Here is a 12205-nt window from a genome sequence, read left to right on the forward strand (position 1 = left end):
AAAAAAAAAAAAACATTTAAATAATTTAATGGCTTGGATGATGGATCAAGTATACAAATACAATAGCCCAGAGGTTTTATTTTGAGGACAGTGAAAGTTGGGCAGACAGGGCCATATATAATGCAGTCCACTTTTAGGCTCTTCCATTGATAAACCAAATATTAATTTAATACCTTCTGTCTGCAAGGTACATTATTCTAGGCACTAGGAATATAATGGTCGATAAAACAGGATAAAATGGGGGCTAAAACTAAACAACTAAAAACAAGCAAATACATTCTGTCATGTCAGATGGTGGTAAGTGCTGTGAACGAAAATACAACTAATCAGGGTAAGGGGAAAGAGGTTAAGTGTAACTTGTGGGTACTTGCCTGCACCTGCAGTCCTGCTCCTTCCTTGCGTTCAGGAAAATGCATCAGAATAGTAGTGAGTAGAAGAGTCTTGGCTGTAGTTTAAATTGCACCTCCTCCGCCAGCCACTACCACCACCCCCCCAGAAGAGGAGGAACATCAATTGCAACTCTACTTTTAAAAAGGTTTGTGACACTTTATATAGTTAGTCTCATCCTTATATCCTGTCACCAAGTTACTAAGATTAAGAATTGCTGGTATAGAAAAATGTAAGTAATATGCTCTTTGGACCATCCATCCTTTGCCATTTAACCATGCCCAGCTTGTTTTATGTTTGAGACAAGTGAGAAAAAGAAATAGTGCTAAATGTGGAGCAATGTAAAATAGGGACTTGCCATATTTGTTAGGCAGAAAGTGGATGAAATTGATCTAAAGCAGTAGTTTTCAGATTTTCAAGTGGCAGTTGCTTCAAGTTTTCAAAACAAATTTCACTGACAGATTTAAATTTCGTCAGGTATGTGCATTTTTAAAACCACTGTTACCATTACAAAAAAAAAAAGGAATTTTGACACAGTGGAAAGAGAACAAAAATCTCAGAAAACAGGATAGTTTTGCCATGAATTAGTGGAAAATCTTACATACTAGCCACTAGTCCGCAGACAAAAGCATCTTAGTATCCACTTCTAACCTTTAGGAAATACTCAGCATTCCTCTTTTTCAGGATCCATTTCTTCTATCACTCCTGACTTTACCAAAGCAGTGGCTTTAGATAATTATAGGGCTTTAAACATTAGTTATGTCAGTTCACCAAAATCTTAAGGACCAGTATTTCCCAGAAAAGACAATTAAGAAATTGAGTAAGGATTACATTTAGAATTTGGCTGCTTACCTTGGTGTAAATAATTGATTGCAAAATGAAGTATCCTCTGACTTAAAATTTGTACAGTATCTCTCTTAATGATAGTTTTCGACTCTATGCAGATATTAAATTAGACTCCCTAAGTTGAATTGAGTACTCCTCTGCTTTTTTAATACTTCACAATTCCTTAAACAAAATCTTCTAAGAAGCATTGAGCCATTTCAGTGGATCTGCTTTTGCTGCCAACATATGCCTTTGCTGCTCTAATAAGTGATATCACTTATTTTTGTTGTTGTCTAATATAAGGGATATTCATTCATGTTAAGAAGTTAAAGGTAAAGGATGAGCTTATTTATGGAAGTCATTTTGTGTCTTTTTTTGATAACCAGCTTACAATTTTTTGATATTTTAAGTTCTGTGAATTTGAAAGCATGTTACTTACAGTCCTTAAAACTACTCCAGCATGTGCTTTTTAAGACCATCGTCTCCATAGTGGGGTACACGGGAAGGTCCATTGGGATGAAGGAAGAAAATATTAGACTTTCTATTTATACTTAGTTTTTTATTAAAGCAAATTAAGCTTTATTCATATCAATATACAGCTAGTCCTTGGCATCCTCATTTGGAATATTAGAGGGTAGTAAGGCACTACGTGGGCCAGATCTGGAGAAGAATGGGAAGATGCAATGGAAAGACTGCCCTCATCAGTTCTTTTCTCGTAACATATTTTGGCAGATTGCAATTGATGTGTACTCAGCTCCGTGGGTTTCTTGATCATTTTACGCAGTTTAAACTAGACTAACCTTTAGTGAACAGGCTGCTAAGAAGCTGCAGATTGTAGATGATAGTAATGCAAATAAACAATTAGAAAAATAGAGTGGGCACTGCTGTTCCTACTAAGACCTCGTCAACCACATCATCATGAGGTTAAGATGGTTTAATCAGACCTGATAAGAAATTGGTCACAAAAAAATTGAAATCATCAAGGAAGATTTTTGAAATAGGAATCTATTTTTACATCTGGTAAGAAACCTTGCCCATTTACACTGTGACTTGCGATTTTAGCTGATGATATTCTGAAACTGCCTCAATCAGCAGGATATCTAAGCATTCAGAATGTGAAGATTGGCCTCTGCAGTTTTTTTAAAGATAATTATTTATGCAGGACCCAATAGGACAGAATTTTGCTAAATATGATTATGAATGCTTAGAAGCCACTCTTGAGGTTTCTTATTTAAAGGGGGAAAGACATACGTTGGGAAACGGTTGTTCTTTCTGCCATGGTAGAATTTGCAAAAAACAATATGACAGTCAACCAGAACACATTCTTTCATCAGCATATACTGTTGGGTGCAGCATAAAAACATTGCTGATGAATTAAATTAATCAGCAGAGCCAACTGCAAATTGGAAAAATGTACAGATGATTCTGACATTACACTTGGGGAACTTGGTATATTCTATTTCAGTAATGAAGTGCATAAAGATCTACTTGTGTGAGGAACTAAAGATAAAAAAATACCTATAAAGATACATTCTCAAGAGTAGATCACTTAATTTAAATTTTTTGGTGTGGAAAAACTAAGCAGCTACTGGTGGAGGGCCCATGTGAACTGGAATGAAAAAACCAAAATCTGAGGAGTAGGGAGATGAAACTATAGAGATAGCACCATGCATGAAATTCATTCACTACATTATTTCCAGAAATCTATGGTGGCAAAAAAGATATAAAGCCAGACTGTAAATTGGAAAACGAGGCCTCTAACTTACAGTAAGGGCAAGGTGGGAATCATCATCCTTTATTTTACAAAGAAGAGATTCATTGATTATATTTGTCAAAATACTTTTATAAAGCTGGTGACCAACTTAAAAAGCGAGCCACACATTTTTCTTTTATTAAAATTCAAGTGTTTCAAATATGTTGATCTTTTTTATAAATGACAGATGGCTGTCTACTTAGCAGATCTTTTTGGCAAAAATTTGTACTTAATCTGTCCCATCACTGTTAAAGAAACTTTAACAAGATACATCAGAAAGTAGCTGATTTTTTTTTTAAAGAAACTCATTGCAGTGAAGAATGTATTCTGAAGTTTACATGATTGTGTGATTTTGTTATTAAAAATTGTCTGTTGTGAAAATTATCATATCTGCATAATTTAACAGCTTGGGAACAGTTTTCTAACAGAAAAATAGCATAGCAGCCCAGGTTCTGGAGCGTGCGTATCAAATCCCAGCTCTGACACTTAATAATTATGTGATCTTGGGGTTGGTTAGTTAACCACTTGGTGCCTCCCTTTTCTCATCCGTGAAGTGGAAATAATAGCATCTGCCTCACAGAGTTCTTTTGAGACTTAACTTGGTTAATTAGAAAGATCTATAAGTGATAGCAGTACAACCAATTTTTTTTTAATTTAAGTGTTTTTAGTGAATCCATTTGTTAAAAATGCCAAAATAAAGTAAAACCATCAGATTCAATTGCAGGGACAACTGGTGTTGAGGAAGATTAAATTTTACTAGTTACATTTCCCCAAAAACCTTTGCCTACTTAGAGGATGAGGTGGAAAAATTAACGTCATGTTTTAATAAGCATGGCCTTCATTTAAATGGATCTCTGTACCTTTGTTAGGTATGATAGTTTTTAACACTTAAAGTATTAAAATATATGAATTTAGAAGGTGATTCAAAAATAATGAAGCATATTCAGTCCTGTTGCTTTCATTATGTTTTACACATGTATACATTATCAGTAGTAGGCTATGTATAAAATTTACAAATAAACATTTTGGAGTATATGTCTAGCACTTCGTAGGTATTTAATAAATCTTGATTGCATGACAACCAGCCATTCAAGAGAGGCTAAGGCTAGCTTCATGGTAGTCTGATAACAAATGGGGGGAAAGAACTGTGGTAACAAGGGCAGCAGAACTTTGTATTTACAGTTTTCCACTGTAGTGGAACTGCTCAGAAGTAAGATGTTTCTCCAAGTAGGGTGGCTGGGCAGGTAGTAATATGTATGCATATTCATTTTAACACTTCTTATATTATGTTACTCTCATCTGGGTAAGCATTAATTTTTTGGTTACCTTTAAAGGTAACTAAAACAAGACCTAAGCCAAGATAGTTGTCTTTATTTTTCTGTAGATTTTATTTTAGTGACACATCACAGTATTTCAGTGTGAATGTAATTTCTATCCTTTTTTCATAGTTGCTTTCCTTGAAAAACTCTTATTTATGTATAGTGTTTCGTAGTTAGCAATCTGCTTTCACATCTGATTTAATCCTTAAAAGGACCTTATGTGAGGTTAGGATTTTTTGTCCCATTATGGCAGTTGGGGAAAAGGGTTTAGAGCGATTTAGCCCAAAATCACATAGCTAATACATGATTAAATTTGTATTTAGTTAAATGTAGAGAGACAGAATAGCAGAGTATTTGTGAGGGCAGAATCTAGAGTTGAAACTGAATTTTAACTCATCTTACCACTTAATAACCCTATGATATCAGGCATTTTATATAATCTCTTTATGGCCTCATTTCTCATATCTATAAAATGGGGGTACTTAACTTTAGTTAGTTCCTGTAGGTCTGTACTATCCAATGTGGTAGCTACTTACATGGCTATTTAGCGCTCTTTCTCATACTATCTTATTAATAGTTTTTTATATTTAGTTACATTTTGAAATAATGTTTTGAATGTTGATTTACGTATATTATTAAAATTAATGTTACCTATTTCTTTTAGCTTTTTAATCTGTGTGCTAGAAAATTTTAAATTACAAACATGGCTTGCATTATATTTCTATTGGTTAGCACTGCTCTAGACCAGGGGTTGGCAAACTCTGGCCCCTGAAATCCAACCAAGTGCCTGTTTTTGTAAATAAAATTTTGTTGGAATACAGTCATACCCATTCAGTTACGTATTGTATATGGCTACTTCCATGCTGTCGCAGCAGAGTTTATACAGTTGCTACATTAGAAATTTATATGCCTTGCACAACCTAAAATATTTACTATTTGATCCTTGTGGAAAAAGTTTGCTGACCCCTACTTTAGGCTGTAATTGAAAAGTGCTCAATGTATTGTGTTTACCTGAGTGGATATGAGAGACAGACAGCAAGTTGACTGGTGGTGGACTCCAGTGGGAAGAAGGTAGTGGGGAGTGACTAGTAATAGGTACCAGGTTTCTTTTTCAGGATGATGAAAGCATTCTGGAATTAGATAATGGTGATAGTTGTACAGCCTTGAATATACTAAAAAAACACCAAATTGTACACTTAAGAAGGATAAATATTATGGTATGTAGATCATATCTCAATTTTTGGAAAGTGGATATGAGCCTGGTTCGGTAGGTGTACTAAAGCAGTACACAAGACGTGATACGTGTTCATGAGAACATGCAAAGAAACAAATACAGATCAACTATGGGAAATATAAAAACATTGTTTTGAATAGTTTGTTATATACTCCTGTTGTCAAAGAATTTTTAATCACTCTTACTAGCTGTCATTTATTGTTTACTCAAACTATCATTTACTGCTTTACCCATGAAAAAGACTTACTATCAAGATACAAACTTTCTTGGGTGAACTTAACTTTAAGATAGTGTGCAATAATACATATGTGTAGCCAGTCTCAATAAAGAGTTAAATGAGTGAATACAAATTATAAATAAAATCATTATTTCATAAATGTTAGTACTCTTCTCGAAGCACTAATCTAAGTATAGAAATCACGGCTTTATAAAGTTTTAATGAGCTTTTGAGAGAAGAAACTATTAGTGGAGGGGAATTGGAAGATTATTTCAAAATATCCATATCTTGTGTATGTGTAGGTATTTTTTCTTTAATGAATTACTAAACATCTACCATATGCGAATCCTAGGTATTTTCACATTGCTCTGAAACCGACAAAATATTACCTACTTTGTACAGTTGACTCTCTACTTTGCTATACAATAGGGTTTTCCAACAGTGTGCTTTATGAAATCCAAAAACCAATAATCAGTGCATCATTTTCTTTCTGAACATTAGCAATAGGTTTTTATTTTATTGTTCTGAACACATCATATTATAGTACCTTATTTATGATGTAAATTAGGGTAGCATGTTTCTAAGGGCACAGACTTTGGAGCCAGATAGACCTATTTTCTAATTTGACTCTACCATTTACTAACTCTTAATGTGACCCCAGACCCCTACTTAATATTTAACAGCTCTAAGTCTCCCTTTCCTCATCTCTAAAATGGGAATAATACCTTCTCTAGTGACTTTTTTTAGGGAATAAAGAAGAAAATGAGTGCAAAGTACTTAGGATAGAGTAACCACTCAATAAAAGGTAACCTCATATTAATATTGCCATTTAATGTTAAGTTTTTTAATCAAACATTAAATTTTTTGGTTGTCAGCATCATACATTTCATTATGTATCTTACTGACTCCAGCCTTTTCAAAAACGTAATGAAGTATTAAGTAACATTCTATTTTACTTTCAGTCAAAGAAAAATAAGAAGAAATCAAAGTCAGATGCTAAAGCAGTGCAAAACAGTTCACGCCATGATGGAAAGGAAGTTGATGAAGGTACTTGAGCAAGTGAAAGGACTATAGAAAAATTTTTAATCCTTTTTTACCATGGTACATTATATAAAAGCTGCATTTGTGTTGCTTAATCTTGTATCTAGCTTTTCTTTTAATAATTACAGACTTTAATGTACAGATCTGTGACATTGTTACACTTTTTTTTTTTTTAATCTAAATTATTGAAGAATCTAATAGTGCTTTTCCTGAAGGGACCCGCCCTGAGATTAAGGTCTAGCTCTGTATCTTGAGCACTTGTTTTGTCTTTGTTTCTTAGAAATATGATTTGGACTTTGTCCCCCTTGTTCTTAAATACACTATCCCTAGAAGACTGTGTACAAAATTCTTGAGGAAGCCCTAATTATTGTCATCACCAAATAAACCCGTTTATTAGTAATTATTTATAACACTCTCAGTTCTCTAGCAGGATAAAAAGATATACAAGATGACTTATATTTATCATTTTTCCTAAATCATAGATGACAGTTGATAAAAATTACCAGAATAAATAATAATGGCAGTTAGCTGCCTAAAACAACATACTGGGATTAGAATAAATTCTTAGGATAAATTAATATAATCAGTATTCTGGGTTTTTAGTTTACTCTCTAAATTTATCATGATATCTTATGTGCCCTGCTCCATTTCCCCCCCTCAAAACTACAACTTTTTGTCTTCCCCTTTACTGAATAACACTTTTTTTTCTGGGGCTACGTCAGGAGCCTGGGAAACTAAAATTAGTCACAGAGAGAAACGACAGCAGCGTAAACGTGATAAGGTGCAGACTGATTCTGGTTCATTGGATTCAACTATCCCTGGGATAGAAAATACCATCACAGTTACCACCGAGCAACTTACAACTGCATCATTTCCTGTTGGTTCGAAGAAGAATAAAGGTATATTAGTGGAACATAAGAATCATACCTCAAATCCAGTTCCTTTTAATCAGATGTACAAAATATCATTATGTCAAAATTTGACTATTTTGAACTGCTTACATCATTGTGCTGATATACCCTTCTTCATGAGAGCGCTGTGGACCACATATTGGTTTACCTGATAACTAGCAGTGTTACTTGTTACGTACCGCCTAATGAATGGCCTGCTAAATTAAAATTGCCTTTCTGCCTTGAGTCACATGAGAAAATGATGTTGCCTTTTTTTCTTGTGTGCATTGCTTTGCCCCAACTCTCTTACATCTCCATTTCTAATAGTGGACAAGACATTTATTAAATAAAATTAGCTGTCACCATTCTGCATGTTGGATGCTTTCATTCCAAGATGAAACAAGCATGTTCTGGATAGTGCAGGCTCTATCTGGACTTCTTATCACCCTAACTTCTTGAGAATGCCAAAGGTGTTTGATAAAGCTAGACTGGAACTTCAGAGGTTGTTGAGCTCATGTTCTTCCCAGGTGTTTCAAGTGCTCACACCATCCAGTACTGATGGCTTCTTTGTTAAAGCTCTTTACGTTGCCATCATTTTTACCCTGGAGACATCAGTCTGCAGAGTGATACTGTTCAACTTGGGCATTGACTTTTCTTCCTTCACCTTTTTATTAATTGCCTCCTCACCCCGCATTTGTCTCCAGACCACTTTCTTACCTTTGTTATCTTTTACTTTTTTGCTTGATGACTTGCTGGAATTTATTGCTTTGGCATAGCAATGACTTCTATTTATGCATTTTCACTGTTACATATTAGCCATGCTTTAGTGCTTCTTTCTGTTAGTGACCCTTTGTCACTGTCTTGTGCATGCTTTCCTTGCTAGCACAATCCTGTGTGGTGCTGCTTTTTTGATACATTGTAATCATTAAATGCTTTTTTAGTGTCAGAGAAATAATATCTTTGTTATAATATGTATTTGTACCTCTTGCCTTATTTCCTAAGTCCTGGTCCCAAATACTGGCAGTGTTCTTCTTAAGTTGGATGTGTTTGCTTCCAGGATTATTGAAAAGGCAGCTGGTATTGTTGAGAGGTGGCAAAGTTGAATCCAATTACAGAGCCCCAGTTCTCCAGTTCCTACTTAAAAGAATCTCATAAGCATTACAGCACAACAAGACTATACATATACTTGAGCGATTTTCCAGGTCCTATATTGCCATTTTAGTTGACTAAGAATGTGATAACTATAGAACTCAGTTCCTTCAGGACATGTCAAGTATGTTGTAAGTAAACCTCTTTCCCAGTATAAGAACTTAGTACTTGAAGAACCAATTTATTAAAAACAATAAGTGAAAATTAATTTGCATGTTAACTCCTAATTTAATGTACATAGTGGCCTATTTAGTATTAAATAAATTTTATTTCTATTTCAACCAGGTGATTCTCATCTAAATGTTCAAGTTAGCAACTTAAAGTCTGGAAAAGGAGATTCTACACTTCAGGGTGAGAGAAATTACATGTAACTTAAATTGAAGGCCCATCAAAATAGAAACTTATATACATGTCTCTTTCCTCACATGAATGATACAGAAGGAAAAAAAGGCTTAGAAATGATTTTTAATTACTAAATAACATAATCACAATCCAGAGATTTTGGAAAATGGATAAAAAGAAAAATCATTCCCACTTCTAACAGTCTTTGGTATGTTCTAGTTGTTTCTCCCTCTCCCCATATGTAAAAACATTTTTTTAGTAATAGGTTATATGCGATTTTTATTCTTGCTTGCATTGTGTAAGCCAATAGAGAAAAGAAAGATTTGGGGTGGGGGAGGACTTGGTTTTAATATAGGCATATATGGCATAAAAGACTTTACCCCTGTTTATTAAGGAAAAAACCTTAATACCTATAATCGTTTAAATTGCTTCCTTAACAATATCAAATATTTTACAATAAATGGACTACAGTCTGAAGTTACACCGTGCTTCACAGTTAGAAAATACATTTTATTTGCTCATTTATGATAAAGATTGAATTAAGTAGAGTGGTATACCTTACCTGAAAACTTAAAGCGTTGTAGTAAAATATAAACTCCAAAATGAAAAAGCACCTTCTTGTTTCAGGTTTGTTTTAACCCTGTCAGCTTCCGTCATTCCCATGGTTCTCAATCCTGGCTACACATTACAGTCATCTAGGAAGCTTAGAAAAACAACACACACACATATGTACATACATAAAAATATTCTGATTTTATTTTATTTTATTTTATTTTATTTTATTTTTATTTTCTTAAATAATCTCTATTCCCAACATGTGTCTCAAACTCACAACCCCAAGATTAAGAGTTACATGCTCTACCGACTTGAGCCAGCCAGGCACCCCTAGAGATTCTGATTTTAATTAGTCTGGGCTGAGGCTCCAGTGTCTACTTTTAAGAAATTTTTCAGTTGATTTTAATGTGCAGCCAGGTTTCAGAATCACTGCATTATATTGTGTGTGTGTGTGTGTGTGTGTGTTTGCGCGCGCGCGTGTGTGTGTATGTATAAATATTTAAGAAAAGAATATGTAAATAAGTGTTCATATTTTTAGTGGGTGAGTATTCTGAGGATAGCAGAATATGTGTTGTTTTCCTGTTTGCTCTTTTGTACTTTCTTTGAGTAAGTCATTCTGCTGTTGAAAATACCATTAATATATAAAGTTGAAGCCTACCCTTAGTTTTTAAATTAAAAGTCACCCATGGTGGTCACGCCACTTTTAAGAGTCTTCATTTTTATTTTTAAAGCTCAAGCTGTTTAGAGGACAGTAAGGGGGAAAAATGAGTGATAAATATAAATCAAGCAATTAAAGAAATATGAAAATATCCCAGTTTTAATAAGGAGTCATGTATCAGTTTTTAATCTTCTTTTCTTTTCTTTAAGTTTCTTCAGGATTGAATGAAAACCTCACTGTAAATGGAGGAGGCTGGAGTGAAAAGGCTGTAAAACTCTCCTCACAGATGAGTGCAGGTGAGGAGAAGTGGAACTCTGTCTCACCTGCTTCTGCAGGCAAGAGGAAATGTGAGCCGTCCGCCTGGGGTCAAGACACTGGAGACGCTGATGCAAATGGAAAAGACTGGGGGAGGAGTTGGAGCGACCGGTCAATATTTTCTGGCATTGGTAAGAAGCGTTAGAAAATTTTAAGTTCATTTACAATTGCTTATTTCCGATACATTTTGAATTTTCTGGGATTAAAAAAAATCCACGAGTAGAAACATGAGTAAAGCTATACAGAAGTAATAGTGATAACTAACTCCTCTCAAATCCTTCACATAGAGCCAAGCGGGAACTAAAAAGTCAATAATAGCGTATATTACTCACTCTTTACTTAGTGCTCTCACAGACTTTGATCACATCTGATTATCAGTGTAGCTAAATGGGTATAATTGTGTATTTTCAGTGATGTTATCAGTGTAATGTGTGAACAGACTTTTTGATTAATTTCAGCAGTTCTGTTGAGTTTAAATAAGAATAAAAGCAGTTTACAGCATCCACTTTTATACTGTTTTGCAGTATGCAAAATGCCTGTTTATAATTAATTTTCCCCCTCGGTTTTAAAGATACAGACAGTAGTTGAGAAGCTTATTCTTGTTGAACGCCATCAAATAAAAAGGAACTTAATTCCAGTGTGTGTGTGTGTGTGTGTGTGTGTGTGTGTGTGAGATAGAAAAGAAGTCTACGTTTAATATGGAAAACTACTAGAAGAGAAGGAAAAACCCACTGTTATCACACCACCCAATGACAACCACTGTTTTTTATATTTCTTTAATGGTCTTTTTTTCCTGTGTAGTTTTTTGGGGTGTTTTTTGTTTGTTTGTTTTGTTGGTTTTGGTTTTGGTTTGGGTGGTTGGTTTGGTTTTTTTTTTTGTTTTTTTGTTTTTTTACATAATCTAAATTGGATATGCATTATTATGTCCCCACACACACACATTTAATATTGTAACATAAACATTTTCGTTTTTGTAAGTATTTTTATTTGATACATTGTATAAGCATAGCATATAAATTATTCAACTATTCCCGTATTATCAAGAGAATTTTTTCTGTTTTTTTAACCATTGTAAATAACATTGCATTGAGTATATTTGTTTTTGGGTTATTTCTTTAGGATAGATTCTTGGGAGTGATGTTATTGGGTTAAAAAGGGAGTATAAACGTACAGTGCTGTATGACATGTCAAAGTATTTTCTAAGAGAGTAGTTCTAATTTATACTGTCAGCATCAGTATGAGTGGCATTTATCATGTGCTGACCAAGATTGGGTATTCTTATTTAAAAAATCTTTTCTAATTTGATAAACAAAAAAATACATAAATTGTTCTGGTTAACTTTTTAAATTCGCTAATGAGGTTGAATATTTTTCACAGCTTTCTTGATCATTTCTATTTTATGAATTGTCTATTCATGTTCTTTGCCCATTTGTCTAATGGCCTCTTGTTGTTTGTTGTTTTTTTTAATCAAGTTGTAATTCCTTGTACATTAAACATACACTTTTTTCTGTTGTGCTTGT

The 12205-nt window shown here is 34.0% G+C and overlaps 1 protein-coding gene across 6 annotated transcripts in view; it reads left to right on the forward strand.

Moving 5' to 3' along the window:
* MTDH (metadherin) overlaps nt 1-12205 on the forward strand; it is a 55572-nt gene that overhangs the window by 19606 nt on the left and 23761 nt on the right. For 3 of the 6 annotated variants that reach the window (XM_040625700.1, XM_040625704.1, XM_040625702.1), the window contains exons 3-6: nt 6698-6782; nt 7499-7675; nt 9101-9166; nt 10580-10816. In XM_040625700.1, the coding sequence (XP_040481634.1) occupies nt 6698-6782; nt 7499-7675; nt 9101-9166; nt 10580-10816 (565 nt within the window). The remainder of the gene's footprint in view (nt 1-6697; nt 6783-7498; nt 7676-9100; nt 9167-10579; nt 10817-12205) is intronic. The other 3 variants (XM_040625701.1, XM_040625705.1, XM_040625703.1) reach the window with 1 other exon arrangement.

Source organism: Ursus maritimus, unplaced genomic scaffold (assembly GCF_017311325.1).
Source record: "Ursus maritimus isolate PB19 unplaced genomic scaffold, ASM1731132v1 scaffold_9, whole genome shotgun sequence".
Lineage (NCBI taxonomy): Eukaryota > Metazoa > Chordata > Mammalia > Carnivora > Ursidae > Ursus > Ursus maritimus.